The sequence below is a fragment of the Macaca thibetana genome, chromosome 6 (assembly GCF_024542745.1).
Source record: "Macaca thibetana thibetana isolate TM-01 chromosome 6, ASM2454274v1, whole genome shotgun sequence".
In the NCBI taxonomy this organism is placed as follows: Eukaryota; Metazoa; Chordata; class Mammalia; order Primates; family Cercopithecidae; genus Macaca; species Macaca thibetana.
Window position 1 is genome coordinate 107685931 of NC_065583.1, and position 15957 is coordinate 107701887.

Below are 15957 nucleotides of genomic sequence, written 5' to 3' on the forward strand. Positions count from 1 at the left end.
GTGTGAGAAAATACAGATATTTTTATAATATACAAAATGAGTATCATATCATCATGATATCCTATCTGTATCCTTGTCCCTTTAATGATGAAGATTGCTCTTTTCTGTGACAAGGAGAAGAAAGAGGACTGGCAAAGTCAGTCACTAAGGGAAATACAGAAAAGGCTGAATTGCTCTGTAAAATGCAGCCATAAAAAAGAGAATAAGTTCATGTCCTTTGCAGGGACATGGATGAAGCTGGAAACCATCATTCTCAGCAAACTAACACAGGAACAGAAAACCAAACACCGCATGTTCTCACTCATAAGTGGGAGTTGAACAAAGTAGACACAGGGAGGGGAACATCACACACCAGGGCCTGTCAGGGGGGTGGGGGGCTAGGGGAGGGATAGCATTGGGAGAAATATCTAATGTAGATGACAGGTTGATGGGTGCAGCAAGCAACTATGGCATGTGTATACCTATGTAATAAACCTGCACGTTCTCCACATGCATCCCAGAACTTAATAATAATAATAATAAATGAAAGCAACAATTACAAATCATTTCCTGGGGCTGTGTATGATTTTCTTGTTGAAAATGCCAAAAATACCCTACGTCTAGGAAAAAAATATTTATCAAGTCCTTGACCAGATATTCCACATGAGAGTCAAGGTAGAGCTGTGTATGCAAGTGAATGATCAGCTCTGCAGAACGGCCTGCCTAGTACTGCTGTCTTAAGTCCCCAACACCCAAGTCCCAGCTGTCCTGGCTTAAAGGACCTATATCTTGATATTTGGACCATCTGCAACAGTTCTCCTAAAATGCCCTTGTGTTAGAGTGTCTCAAACGAAAAATCTTGGAAACAATACTTTGTGTGGATAAAAGCCCTATTGTTTTCCCAGTCATATCTCACAGGCGATATTCAAATAAGGCGAATCCACCACACAACTCTCTCTACGTTTCACAAACCAAAGCACAGAGGGAAGTGCTGCACCCCAGCCTACAGAATGCTCAAGCAAAATATCTGCTGACTTCTAGTCACCATGACATGAATGGCTAGGTCCTGGTATCTCAAAACACATATCTTTACCATTGAATCCACCATAGGCATGTGTTATATAACTTGCACTCATGATTAGACATCACTAACATTCTTCAGTAAACATTCACTATGTTCAATACTGGGCAAGGAGCTTTATCCGTACTTCCTCACTGAAGTAAGTATTAAATGACACCCCACCTCCACCCCTACCCCGTCATTTTTCACAAAAGCAAACAGCCTAATCACTTGCATTATGCTCAAAAAGCCAGCTCACCACAGAGCTGAGGTTTTTAGCAAAGTCAGCTTATTACTGACATGTGTCATTGAGACATGTCTGTGCACGCGGGTCATAAGGACATGAGAGAGATGAACCATTTGGAATAGGGCATTTCAAGGCAATGTTTCCAATGTTTGTGCTTTTTCTATCCCCCAAATGCTGGAGAGAACTCTAGACCAGCAGTCCAGACAAAAAAATAGATCAGTCCTCTACTCTATAGGGGTAGTGGTAGTCTGTAGTGTGGTCGGTAAGGGAGTGGACTCTTCACCTGAGTTCTGATGGCCTGGGCCAGTATCACCTCAGGTAAGTTACATAACTTTTCTGTGCTTCCGCTTCCACATGCATAAAGTGGGGAGGGTTGATTCCTGACTCCCAGAAATGCCCCTCCCCATGACCGCAGGTATGAGTGCTCCATGAGTGTATAGACTTAACTCAGGTTGTGCCTAATGCCTAGAACAATACCCAGCATATAGCAGGTGCTAACAAATGCTTGAATGAAATTAAATGCAAGCAAACTCCTGAGGGCAAAGGTTTTTTCTCCTTGCCATTTTGTTTTTTTGGTTACTGCCAAGAACAGTAGCTGGTAAAAAGTGATGGGCAGTCAACACATATTTACTGAATGGATGGATAAGGAAATGGGCCTAAGGACACATGTCCAGGTGTCCTGCCTGAATCTTGCATTTGGACCAACGGCCTCTTCTGCCTCCCACACAGAATCACTATGGGGAAGCCCCTTTGAGCCTGGTGAGAGCGGCTGCCTCCACCCTGAAGGAAATAATTTTGCCCTCTCTCTCCTTGGTGATTGTAACACATGTTCCAATCCCAACTCCCTATTTCCTTGTCAATGAAAATGTGGAAGATGATTTATTGGGAGAAGCCAACAAAGTAACAAATGAGTGACACCAAGTTAAGACAGTTAGCAAATGTAGAGAGTTTTGAATGACGAAATAATTTTTTAAGCGGATTCATACAGTGGCAAACGGTATTGTAGTCATTCTCAGGTTGTGTTATAGTCCAGTAGACACCAGGCAGGCAATAGCCTCCCATGTGATATCAAGAATTGAAGTGGGATGTCGGAGGAGGTGTGGATGATCTGGAATATTCAAGATGACTGTGAACAGTTTGAAAAATTCTTCCTTGCACCTCTCTAGTGTGCGTATTACTGGACTAACAGATGGTGGGAACCAGGTAATAGTGAAAATGGAGGACATAAGATCTAGAGAGGGAGGTGCCACAGAGCTGAGGAAGAACAACATTTTCAAAGTACCTTCCACAGACCATTTCTATGAGAGGTTGAGAACTGCAAAAAAAAGGACTCTTGTGTGATCAGTTAATTTAGAGAACTGCTAAGTTAAACAAGATTATATAGGTTTCTTGACTTACTAAAGCCCACAAAACATTAAATGCATTATAAATCTCAAACGTGGGAGTTTCATATACAGTAGCCCCCGCCATCAGGCATTTCATGTTCTACGGCTTTGATTACCTGCAGTTGACTTCAGTCCAAAAATACTAAATAGAAAATTCCAGAAATAATTCCTACGTTTTTTAAATTGCAGACCATTCTTGAGTAGTATGATGAAATCTCATGATATCTCATTCCTTCCCACCAGGAAAGTGAATTATTTCATTGTCCAGTGTCCTTATGCTGCCTACGCTACCTGCCCATTAGTCTTTTAGTAGCTCTTAGTTATCAGATCAACTGTTTCAATATGGCAGTGCTTATGTCCAAGTAACCTTATTTTACTTACCAATGACCCCAAAGCACAAGAGTAGTGATACTTGCATATTGTTATAATTGTTCTACTTTATTAGTAGTTATCATTGTTAATCTTTACTATGCCTAATTTATAAATTAAACTTTGTAATAGGTGTGTATGTATAGAAAAAAAGCATAGTATATATAAAGTTCAGTATTATCCAGGGTTGCAGGTATCCACTAGAGATCTTGGAACTTATTCCCCAAAGATAAAAAGGAACTACTGCACAGCATTTTCTACTTATTTGGCCAAAGAATCCTTATTTTTCAAAATATCTTCCAAGATCAGTGTTCTGTACAATGTTCTTTGGAAAGCCTAGGACAGAGAGATCAAATAAGGATAAGAAGGCAAGGGGAAAATATGGAGCCAGGTTTTTGATTAATACTAATAATTAGCTTATTAATATGAGCATATTAAAATAAGATGACTTTTTGGCCATTCGATTCATTTGAAATAATGTCCCATTATTCTGAGAGTACAACTAGAATCGTGAAACTATAGAAGCATAACTGGATCATAGGCAATAATAAAACCATTTATCACACTCACAGAGACAGCAAAGTTAATGTCCAGGCTAGAATTATTATAGCCTTTAATTAATAACAGCTACAGATATAAGCTTAGAGTTTCCCCCCTACTACGCATTGTCCCAGAGGGAACAGAAAATATAATCTACTAAGAATCTTCTAATAGATTTCAAAGTGGAGGTTTGCTTTAGGGTTTTTTTTTTTTTTTAAGAGGGAGCTCTTACGCTCAAAATGTTTTGTTTTTTCAGTTGAGTCTCCTCCAGACTCATGAATGGACACAAACTGATTGAATGTTTCCACTTGAATATTGCCCTCTGCTGGAATATGCATACAATTTCTAGTATTCTTTCAAGGGTAGACAAATACAAAAGCATTGTCTAGATTCAAGGGCTATAAAGTATACCTACTAACTATTTGGAGTCAGAGGGCTTGGATTTCTGTCCAAATTCTTGTGCTTATTGGTTGAGTAATTTCAGTCAAATTGGCAGCCACGTATATTACCTTGACTGCCCCAAACACCTGTCAAATTCAACTTGTCTAAAATTGAACATATATTGTCACAATTCTGCTTCCTGGAAGGCCCATCCCACCCAGCGCCACACCCCAGGAATGGAGGCACCATCCTTCTCCTTTACCACTGACAGCCAATCAGATCCTACACTTTCAGGACCACACTTGCGTGTCCCCACCTCTCCCATCTTGTCACACGGCTGTAGGGCAGATCCTCTTCTGCGTCGCTTTCAGCAGCCCCCTGGCTGGTCCCTGTCTTCCACTAGGCCTCTCCCATCCATTCCCCATACTCCCACCAAAGTGAACTTTAAAACACTTCCCAGAGCTGTCAGGGTAGAATTCTAACAACTTGCCTCATGTAGAGCCGTGCCAATCTGCCTACTTCTTAAGCCTATGTTCTTGGCATCACTGCCACCACCATACAGAAGCACACACACACAACACACACACACACACCCTATATTCCACGGCTTCAAAATGAGCTGCATTTTCCCCAGTGCATCATTTGGCTCAGGACTTTGTATTGCATGTAGAATTCCCTTCCCTCCATTAGATCACGGCTCCAGGGCCACTTCTTCCCGGAAGCTTTCCCTGACCACTCCACTGTCACAGTCTACAGCATGCTAATAAACAGAGCTACTTGCAAATATCTCCTGTAACAATTATCATACCATGCCATGAGAGCTTGTTTTTCTGCCCCAACCTCAAACTGTAAGCCCCTTAAGAACAACTTGGAATTAAAGTACTCCTTTAGACCTCAGTGTTCTAAATTAATTTGAAGGTAGAATACAAGAAGAAAAGTTTGCAAGAGGATTTTTTAAAATCAGAAGTTGATTTTAAAAAAGAAAAAGTAAGGGTAGAGGCTTAAATAAGCAACAAGGTAACATAAAAATGCAGTCAGCATTGCCACAGGCACTTGTAATCAAGTGCCCAGAAACTTAGCTCCAAGTTTATCAGAAAGCTAGAAGTAAGAAACCTGATCAGCCACAGGTACAGCAGTAAAAGCGAGCTGAGCCGGGCACTCAGGCGAAGCTGCGTTCCCAATACAAAAAAAGAAAGAGCTTTCTCCTGCAGGTCTTCAAGGAGAAAGCACAAAGTAACCCACCACCTTGTTGGGCAGCAGGGTCAACAGTGGCTCCCTCAACACAGCCAGTAGCAAGTGTCACCCACAGGGGAGAATAGTAAAGGCAATTCCCTGGGGTTCCAAGCAGGTGCAGTCTGAGGAGGAGGCTCAGCTGCTCAGGCTTAACCCAGGAACATATGCAGTCAGGATGGGCCACACAGAGTCAGCAACTCACCAGAAATATGCCTTCTCTAAGATTACTTTTTTTTTTTTTTTTTGAGATGGAGTCTCACTGTGTCACCCAGGCTGGAATGCAGTGGCGCGATCTCAGCTCACTGCAACCTCGCCTCCCAGGTTCAAGCAATTCTCTTGTCTCAGCCTCCCAAGTAGCTGGGATTACAGGTGCACACCACCACACCTTGCTAATTTTTGTATTTTTAGTAAAGACGGGGTTTTGCCATGTTGGTCAGGCTGGTCTTGAACCCCCGATCTCAGGTGATCCACCTGCCTCGGCCTCCCGAAGTGCTGGGATTACAGGCATGAGCCACCGTGCCCAGCCAAGACTACTTTTTAACAAACATGCAGGTAAAGAGTTTAAGATCATAGTACCTGACAAAATACCTAGAATCCAACTCTTTTGTGAGGCCAGTTAAAAGCAGAATCAAAAGGATTGACCAGCTATTAACATTGGTGGCTTAGGAACAAGGGCCTTGTTGGATTTTTCCTCCTAGCCCCAGCATGAAGCTTGGTGGTTCTCAACCCTATCAGACCTATGCCTTTTACATTAACAGGTATTTTGTGTTGCTCCCTTCACTATCTTGAAATTAAGTTAGTAGATCACATAACTCTACCCCCTAGATACATACAACCTTATCTTTATGTATAATTAAAAATAAAAATCAATACAATATCCTAACTAAAATATGAAGCAAATGGAGAGGAACTGATAAGAAGATAATATGTATTTCAATACATAAAACTTTTGCCCTAACTACCCTAGGAGACGCACTAATGTGGTTAGATTTTTGCAACCACTGGGTTTTGAAAACACACAATCAGGATTTATTCCAGACAAGAAATATTGGAATATGCAAAAATATGCTTCCTAGAATAAAAACTTCTGTTTATTACTACAACTTACTAAAACACCAAAATTATTTGCACATGCAAAAGCAGAAGTCACCTGAAATGAAGTAAGAATTGCATGCCTAGATAAACTGTCAAGTTGGGGAAAATGAGGAATGAAGATGTTCTGCAAATGAGCTAGGTACTATGCACAAGTGGGGTGTCCGAATGATTCCATGTGGCACGTTGTGGAATAAAGTAGGAACAATGTAGCATAAAAAATATATCTTCTTTTCTGAACTTCCACCACGAGTAGAATCGCACATGCCGTCTCTGAATCACCATCAGAACTGTAAACAGCTGTACAGGACAACTCTTAGTTGCATAGGACTGTACATTGATGAACATCCAGCAACCCTGGTGCCTCAGTTCTAAATGCCAGTGGTGCCCCCCAACCCTCATGATGACAAAAACTCCATGACTTCCAGAGTATCCTTGCTAAGCAAACAGTAGGAGATCCACAAAGGTGGAAGGAACTAAAGAACAAATGGTTGAACGAAGGACTCAATGAATGTACAAACTGAATGAGGAAAACAATCAGAATGTCAAGAGAGCATCCTGAAGATCAGGAATGAGAGAGGACCTGGCCCCGGTCCCAGCAAACAGCACTCAGGACATCCCAGTTACATAGAGAGTGGAAACGAACAGTATACTTCATTTCATGCTATCCGAGGACCCAGGGGCTTTGCTGTATCCCACACCCCTAACCTTGCCTCTGAGCCCCTTGGTTCCTGGCCAGCTTCACCACACACTTCAATGGACTGGTTAGCTTGTTGGTCCGGAGCACTTTCTGGCTGCCCTAAGTGGGAAAGGAGCATGCGTACCTTCTTCAGTTTCTGCACCGCTGGAGGGCATAGCTGTTCTTTCCTCTGGCCTGGTTTCTTGCTCAAAGGCCTAGGAAACAATGGGGGAAAAAACAAGAAAGCACAGAAAACCATTTGAGGTTTCAGATATACAACAAAGAGGCAAAAGTCACTATCAACGATCTCAGAGCTAGGAGGTTGGGAAATAGTGGGTGGGTGAAAGCCGCTGGGAGAACATATAGCCAGCACCCCAGGAGGAGGGTGAGCAAAATCAGGAGAAACTTCAAGGCAGGGGCCAAAACTGTCCCTGCCACTAATCTTTTATTGCTTCTGCAGGTCACACCAAGCAGAAGGTTCTCAGGAATATCATGCAGAATATCACAAGAAACAGAACCAAAAATCTTGACGCCAGAGAGAAGGGCTTCTGGTCTGTGCATCTGCCACCTGGAGCAGACCAAATCCACATCCTAAGACATAGGAATATCAGAGGACCAGGTGAGGGGCTAGGACCATGATCACAAGGAATATCCAGGATGACCATGGGTCCTGCGCCACAGGTTGGCACACACTGGTGCAGGCTGGCCCTGGGTGAAACTAAGTTGATGAGCCTTCCAAAAGGCTTTAGCAAAAAGTTGACCTCTTGGGACCATCCGAATTTTCTTTTGACAGATTCCCCACAGCCAGTGAAAATGTGAAGAAACACAGAATTATGTATTGATGTGCCGAATAGTAAACCAGCCCAAGATGGCCCCAGCACAGGTTCTGAAATCAATCATCAGTATACTTGGGCAGGTAATCACATGACTGACATAGGTCTCTTATCCCCTTGGGTGTATCATTAAGACCCGTGGTGCTTCATTCTTTGACTATTTAGGAACAATGCCCTGCAGCCAGAGTAAAAGGAATGTAAAATATATATACAATTTAGCAAACCCAGAAACAGGCAGGGAGCAACAAGTGCCTGGTCACCCACCCTCCATGGGCTGTTAAGTCACCCCAGCCCCACCTCCAGGACACCATGTTCTCTCCTAAGGCCCACCATGGAATGAGTGGCTGGACCAGAGCAGGTCCATATTAAGGGGTAGTGAGGAGATGGCTGCATGAGCACCCATGGATGGAAGAGGGGTCACCACACAGGCTCAAGGCCCCATGTGTCTACCTGGGCTGAACCTTAGCCCCGATCCCCCTGTCTTTCAATGAAGAGAGTTGCCAAGCCTGTGTGAGAAAAGAACATCAGGCAATGCTGGTTTCTGATTACACAACAAAACTTGAAATAAGGAAATGCTATTTTCTCTTGAAAATAGAATATATTCAAACTTAATTTTTATCCTTATAAGTAATTTTGAATATACCTTTAAAAACTTAAATTTCCTAGTTGCTTATTAATTTTAGCCAAGCTCTAGAGTAGAATTATCAGCATTCGGATTGTTATGATGAAATAACTAAAAAGTGATTAAAAGACATGGCTACAGTTTGCTTATTATTTAATTTCCTAATATTCTGTCTTTACGGTTTGGATATTTAGCACCACCTTCCATTTTAACATTTAATGTTTATTAGAAACTGTCAGGCCATCACTGTCAACTGAAATACAGTATGAAAGCACCAACCCTTTACAACTCTGAACAAGTATGACTTCTGACTGGGTTCACCTGGAGAGCTCTTATATATCGTAAAGCAAACTCAGGTTTCCACAGCAAGGTTTTACTGTCATTGTTCTACAGGACTACAAATAACTAAGCAACGCCCAAATCCAGAGACTAAACATATCTCCTTGGAGAAGACTGAATATGGGCTGTAGTTCAGTGAGAACAGATCAGTCACTCAAATCAAAGTCACCATCTATAGCTGTCATATCAAAACGGACTTTTAGATAAGATTCAATAAAGCATGAATACTTTTATACAAAATCTATATGTAATCTCATAATATTTATTATCCAAAGTTGTAAAGCTTTAGTGTGGACAACCTATAAAGTAACTATCACCTGCTTACATTTAAAATAATATCTAACCAAGTAATATGCACCACAAAAAAATTTAGATAAGAATACAATAGAATCACTTTGTCAGGCAAGTAACAACATCTTTGGATGTCATAAAGAATCTCTCAGCCCTTCCTTCTTGGTTTCTCTGCTCACTAACAGCCATATACCTCAAGAAAGGAAGGAAAAAGAGGGATGTGGAAACTTGAAACATAAGGCCATTCCACTTCACTGATTCTTGTATCAGGTGTTTTTCATAAGATGAAAATCTCATAGAAACCGGAGAACCATCTCCATTTGGCCTTTGTGATTATGAAGTCCACTACAATAAATTATTGAGGTATCTAGATTTACTCATCATAAATCTTCCCCAAGGTCATCAGTATTATCTCAAACGTATATGAGAAATCACAAATGTAGCCTAAGACTTTAGAGGATTTTATAATGAAGCAAACATTCAATAGAGTTTGTTCTGTTCTTTTCAGGATAGTCACCAAGTGCCACGCCGCTGTCTGAGCATGTCTTCCGAGGAAAGGCATTTGGCTGAGCTCTGTCCCCCCGGAACTGATGCATGGCAAAACCAAGTGTCTGCCCAGCCGGAATAACCACCACTTGGTGCTTTGGTGAGAAACCACAATGATGGCTGAGCGCATGCCACTGTGCCCAGCTAATTTTTGTATTTTTAGTAGAGACGAGGTTTCACCATGTTGGCCAGATTGGTCTCGATTTCCTGGCCTCATGATCCACCCACCTCGGCCTCCCAAAGTGCCGGGATTACAGGCATAAGCCACCGTGCCCAGCTGGCTTGAGTAGTTTTAAATGACAAGCATCCTTAAAAGACGACCCTCATTCTGTATATACTGTATGTGATGCTGTATGTCAGAAAATTACAAACCAAATTCCCTAAAACCTAGCAAAGAGAGAAAGATCATACTCTGAAGACCATGTTTTATTTTAACTGTTTAAATAAAACTCTATATGGAGTAAGCCAATAATAATCTTTGTTTGATACATAACATTTTTGGCTTATTTCAATTATATGAATTATATGAATAATTATTTCAATTACATGAAGCAAATATTCTACAAAAGCTGAACCTGTGGTCAATGATAATATTGGTTTTCTAAGTTGACTTTTTACTCTGTAAAGCCTAAATAGTCATGAGACCTGTGCCTTGTGAAGCAATGTGCTTGAGAACATAGGAGGCCACAGGATCTGATGAGTGTGTCCATTAGACCCTGGAGCACTGCCAACTAGATTGACTCAAGCCCCGTTACTCAAAATAACACTTTGATTAATCATAATTAAAAGATGGAAATATTCTTAGTATTCTTTCAAAATCTACCAAAAAAAAAAAAAAGAGAGAGATAAAGTTGAAATGTTTTAAACCCTGAGATGGGCATGCTATGATAGCACTCAAAGGTGGGGTTTGGACCATGATGGGAAGGGGAAAACCTCTTTGGAAAAGAACTAGGTTTTTACCTGTTTCCATTCAAGTAGAATCTGTACTGGCTTCTGTACTGGATTCTGCACTGGAACAAATGCTTAGCTACATTTGAGCAATACGAAAATCCGGGAGTAGATATTATACATGTAAGATAGCCCTAACTGTAACTGCTTTAGATAATAATTATAATACAATCAATACATTAAGAGAAAATATCCAATATTAAAGTATTAAAAGCCAACTATGGAAAGGCTCAGAAAAGAAAATGAAAATATTATACAAACTACTACAAAATATATAATAATCTTCATTCTACTGATCTAATGCAGTTTCCAATTTCATGTCCCCCAAGGTTTCATTAAAAAAAAGTCCTACCCCCAAAAAACACTGTTCTCATAATAAGAAATTGATGCCTGCATTCTCTGAAGCATGCATTATTGTATGCCAGGATCACTGTGTACAAACCTTGACAAGAAAGGCTCTATCCCAAAAGTATTTCCGGAAGAGTTTAATATCTGCCTCCAACAAATGCTCAGCTGTGTGGTTAAGGGTCAGGGTCAGCGTTTCCGATGAGTGAATGTAATGCAAGGAGGCTTCTTCACTGAGCTGCACTCGGGAGAAGCTCGGCGACCATCTGCCCTGAAAACTGAAACAACACAAATCAAAACCCACACAGAGCTTCAAAGACACCAGCCCCAGGATCCCAGCACTTAGGATCACTGCCCCGATCTTACAAATCCAACTGGCAAAATGATCCTTGAAAGTCACCTACATGCAATAAAATACATAAGATCATGAAAACAGATACTAACACAGCCACCTTTCTTTTTCTACCTAGAGAAGAAGTCTATTGAAAACCACTGACATATACTACATACTTTAAAGGTTTACATAAAGAATGAAACGGTACTGAATTTTAAACACAGTACTTTACCTCAACATTTCATTCTCCTTTTAATCTGAAAAGATGCCTCTCACTTTACCGGGGCTACCTGTAGTAGAACAAATTAGCTGGCAGCCAATGGTTTATTAGGTGATTACTGTGGAAACAGATATGCTCTCCAGGGAACATGGTGAGGTTTGGATGTTATAAACAAGTGAGATATTCATAACACATGGTACCATTGTTGTAAATCCTTTCTTATGCAAATTAAAACATGCACAAATTTGATCATGTTGTATTTCTGAATACACTCATACATAAAGGAACGACATTTCCACCTAAATTCTTGACTATATACTTATTTTCTGTTGTATCTTGGCTGAGAACATTTGTACATTTGTAAATTACATGTAGGCTTCATGGTTAGTATTGCAATATTTTGGATGGCTTATAACATCCTGTAAGAGTAACAGTAAAGAAACCTCAAAGGGAAATATTAATGTTCTTGGATTACAGCACACCTCAACATGTCATTTCCCACCAGATTGTTTCCAGATTCCTCAATTCACAGAACTAGCTCTATGCCCCTTTCCTCTTTTAACATGACCTTATTTTGTTAATGAATGCTTGCTTTACAAAAATATAGTATATTTCCAATGAAGTATATGTTATCTCCATCAGATGGAGTGACAAAAAGAGATCCATAAAGAACAGGTGTACTCTAAGTCTTGGGGGACCTCTCCAAACTCTTGACACTCATTACTGGCAAGGACTCCAGAAGTTTCCAGAAAACAACTCCCCATGCCAGTAACAAGTCACTGAGATGAATGGTCTCTGAACCTGAGCAATAAGGTCATTGCTGTTAATTTAGAATATGGAAGCTCTATTATCATATCACCAGAATTTAGCTTACAGTCTACTTCTAATCCCATCCATGAATGGATTTATTAGACCTAGAAACTTTTTAAACATGTATCGTCTTGTCTTGGACACAGTAAAAAGATATAAAGCTACCAACAGATGAATGTGCCTCTAGGACCTCAGTGGAACACAGAGCTGTTCACAATGAATGAGTCAAAGGAAGTGTTCTTGCCTTGCCCTTTTTAGCCAAGGAAGTGGAGTCATGTTAAAACAAGGAAAAGGACAATTCCCTCCAGATAGGCTTGCCCCTTGGTTGATGGTCATTTGATCAAATGAGAAAAAAAAAATAAACAAAAAGCTCTGATTTAATGTCCACTTATGTACTACATAACCATAAATTAATTACATGGAGTTCCATGAGCCAAACAAGAAAAGCCAGTCCATCTGAACATGCCACGTAATAACACTGTAATAATATTTAATATTTATGTAGCATTTACTCTAACAATGGTTAATATTTATGTAGCATGTTATAATTTTCAATGTACTTTCCCATTTATACTTTGGTTTTTTACCACGTTAAGTAAAAAAAAATCACTATATATGAATCCATCTTTCATAAGCTAAGAATAATGACTGACCTGAACCATTCTAAGTAACCAACAATACACTCATTATTCAATGGAAGTGTTGATACCCTCTTTAACATAGATAACATTATAGTTTACAAATTATTTTCTTTACACTATTTCATCAGACCATACTGACCATCACATTGGTTAAATCATACCATAGCATTTGTCTGTTATTCATTGATACAAAAAAAATTTATATCATTTCAACAAATATTATATGCTGGACATTGTACTAGAGTATTGCAGTGGGTAAAACAGAAATAGTCCCAGACCTCAAATGATTAAGAGATATATATGAAACAAATGATCACATATATAATTATAAATTAATATTATGAATTAGTCATAATGTTACTCATACTTAACATTGTGAATTAATCATAATCATCAAAGAGAATAACACAGAAGGGGGTGACATTTAAGCTGAAATCTAAATGCTAGCATTTCCCCAATTTTTTTCATTATCACTCGTTTCAGAGCCTTTTGAGACCTTTTTTCCTGTCTCACCCTCATGAAACATTAATACCAATTACATCAATATATCTGTTTATATGATCTACGTATGTGCATGAGAGCTAACAGTAAAACATAAACCAACATTAGCTTGTGATTTGGTTATTTCCATTTTTCTATAATGCTTGGCCAACTTTACAGAAATAGATTAAGAGAGAGACTATCAAGTAGCCAAACTCACTTTGTGACATCTTCCACCAGCTTGGAGTGTCCGCCACGTAAAGCTAAGTCTAATGGTGTGGCACCGTCTTCATTAGGTAAAGCTAAGGCCTGGACTCCCCCCGGGAGACGCAAGAAGAACTGGGAAAGCTTAGCCAGGCCCCATCTCATAGCCAGGTGTAGAAGAGATTCTCTGTGAGAAGATACTGAAGAGGAAAAAACACATACCATATTAATTCCTCCATTTACAAAGTTTGTTTTACACATTTTATCAAAGGGACAATGTATTTAGACATAATAAGAATGTCAGAGTTGGAAGAAATTAACAATGGCACCTAATTGCTATATCTCATTTTACAAATTTGGAGAGTTCAAGAGGCTTGTGAATGGCCAGGTAGGCAGTAGGTGCTGGGGCCAGGTCCGCTCAGCACAGGTAGAGCGTTCTTTCCACCTACTGCATTACACATTCACGTCCTCTTTCACTAGACATGCAGTGCAGTCATCTAGGGAAGCAGGTTCTAGGAAAAGACCATTCTTTGAAAACAGACACTTGTTGATATGCAGAGAGTTCCTTGAGGAGATCCTGCTGCTCAGGCAGGGAGGCTCTCAGAGGCCAAGGCTGTAGAGGGACCTCCGTGTCCACCCTTTGTCCTCAACGCTGCTCCTCCCCTGATGAGAAGCAGTAACAGAAATGGCTTCATATGGGTCGTTCTCAAACTTCACAGCAGTGCTTTTACCCATCTACTAAATCCCTGAGATTATGTCAATATTGTCAAAGCCACCCCAATGCGCTGCTCAGGAAGCTCGGCCTGTAAGGCCCCTGCACAGAAGGCCCTTGGTCGGTCCGTGTGCGTCAGCTCCACTGTGGTGTTGGCCACTCTCCGTTATCATCTTCCAGGAAGAGGGGTCCTTGAGGTATTTTATTCCCAATATCTAGCATAGTGTCTGGCAAACGAAAGCTATTGAGCATTTGTGGCATTGCATGGCAATTGGCTGTTAAAATCTCTACAGTTTGTGTATGTTTAAATTACTTAGTTTGAATAGTCTGTACATTGAATTGTTCACTTTAAAATGGACACTGAGAACAAAATGACCTACTTCTCCACAGTTTCCTGTCCATATTAACACTATTTTACTATTCCATTATCTTCATTAGCACGATTTTACTATTCCAGGAGCCACTTGCCCAGGCAAATGAATGATTGCTCATTATAGGAACCTTCCGCAAGACTAACCAACTGTTCAGTAGAAACCAACAAAATGCAGTTTAAACCCTAAAAGCAATCCTAACTACGTTATGATCCTTCCCAAGTCCTGATCAAGCTTCTTCCCTGTCCAACATGCCCCGCCCACCACCATCCCCAATATTAAAAGACCCTTATAAGGCCGGGCATGGTGGTTCATGCCTGTAATCCCAGCACTTTGGGAGGCCAATGTGGGAGAATCACTTGAGCCCAGGAGCTCAAGACCAGCCTGGTGAATGTGGTAAAACCCACTCTCTGCAAAAAATACAAAAATTAAACTGGCATGGTGGCACTCGCCTGTGGTTCCAGCTAATCAGCAGGCTGAGGTGGGAGGATCGCTTGAGCCCAGGAGGCAGAGGTTGCAGTGAGTGGAGATTACACCACTGCACTCCAACCTGGGCCACAAAGTGAGGCCCTGTCTCAAAAAAAAAGACCCTCATTAAGCCAAACTTCAAGTTCTCAGTAAATTCTCACCTCACTGCTCCCCCTTCAAGACACCTCTAAGGCCCTGTGGAGGTTGTGTTCTCCCATACCATAGTAGCCAATAAACTCAACTTTGTCTTACCAGCAGGCTGTGATAATGATGATATTTGGGAAGCCAGGTTTCTACAAAGCTCTAATTTGAAACAATTAGAAGGAAACACTCCACCATAAATGAATGCAAAAAAAAAGGCTTAGTTTAAATTTTTAATTGTTTATATATCTATAGAGATATAGGTATCTAGATCAATGAATGCAAGGCATTATACTTACAATATGTAAATGAACTCATCACAGTGAAATGCCACCAACTTACCAGTATATTTGCTCTATCAGTCAGCTGTGTGACACAGAACATATCCCCCCAGTAAAACAACATTCAAAATACCAAAATATCTAAAAACAGACAAGGCAATACATTCCTGCCAGACATTTGTTTAATATACTTGATATCTTCAGCTTTATGAAAATTGAAAGAACTATGTTAGCTATTACAGAACTTATCTTTGACTATTTTATCCTTTAACTTTTGACCATTATACTCCTTTGATTAAAAAGTAAGGTTTTTGTTTTTAGATTCCCAGCAGGGTATCTAAAATGTTGGATAATATTTGCATTTTTCTTCCTTTTTAAGTAATAACCAGGAAGAGACTTGTTAGGA

The 15957-nt window shown here is 40.3% G+C and overlaps 1 protein-coding gene across 3 annotated transcripts in view; it reads right to left on the minus strand.

The window, feature by feature from the left end:
* Positions 1-15957, minus strand: part of ARHGEF28 (Rho guanine nucleotide exchange factor 28) — a 313178-nt gene that overhangs the window by 148874 nt on the left and 148347 nt on the right. For all 3 annotated transcript variants that reach the window (XM_050793496.1, XM_050793501.1, XM_050793497.1), the window contains exons 5-7: positions 13595-13778; positions 10987-11167; positions 7111-7180 (exon numbers count right to left, since the gene is read on the minus strand). In XM_050793496.1, the coding sequence (XP_050649453.1) occupies positions 7111-7180; positions 10987-11167; positions 13595-13778 (435 nt within the window). The remainder of the gene's footprint in view (positions 1-7110; positions 7181-10986; positions 11168-13594; positions 13779-15957) is intronic.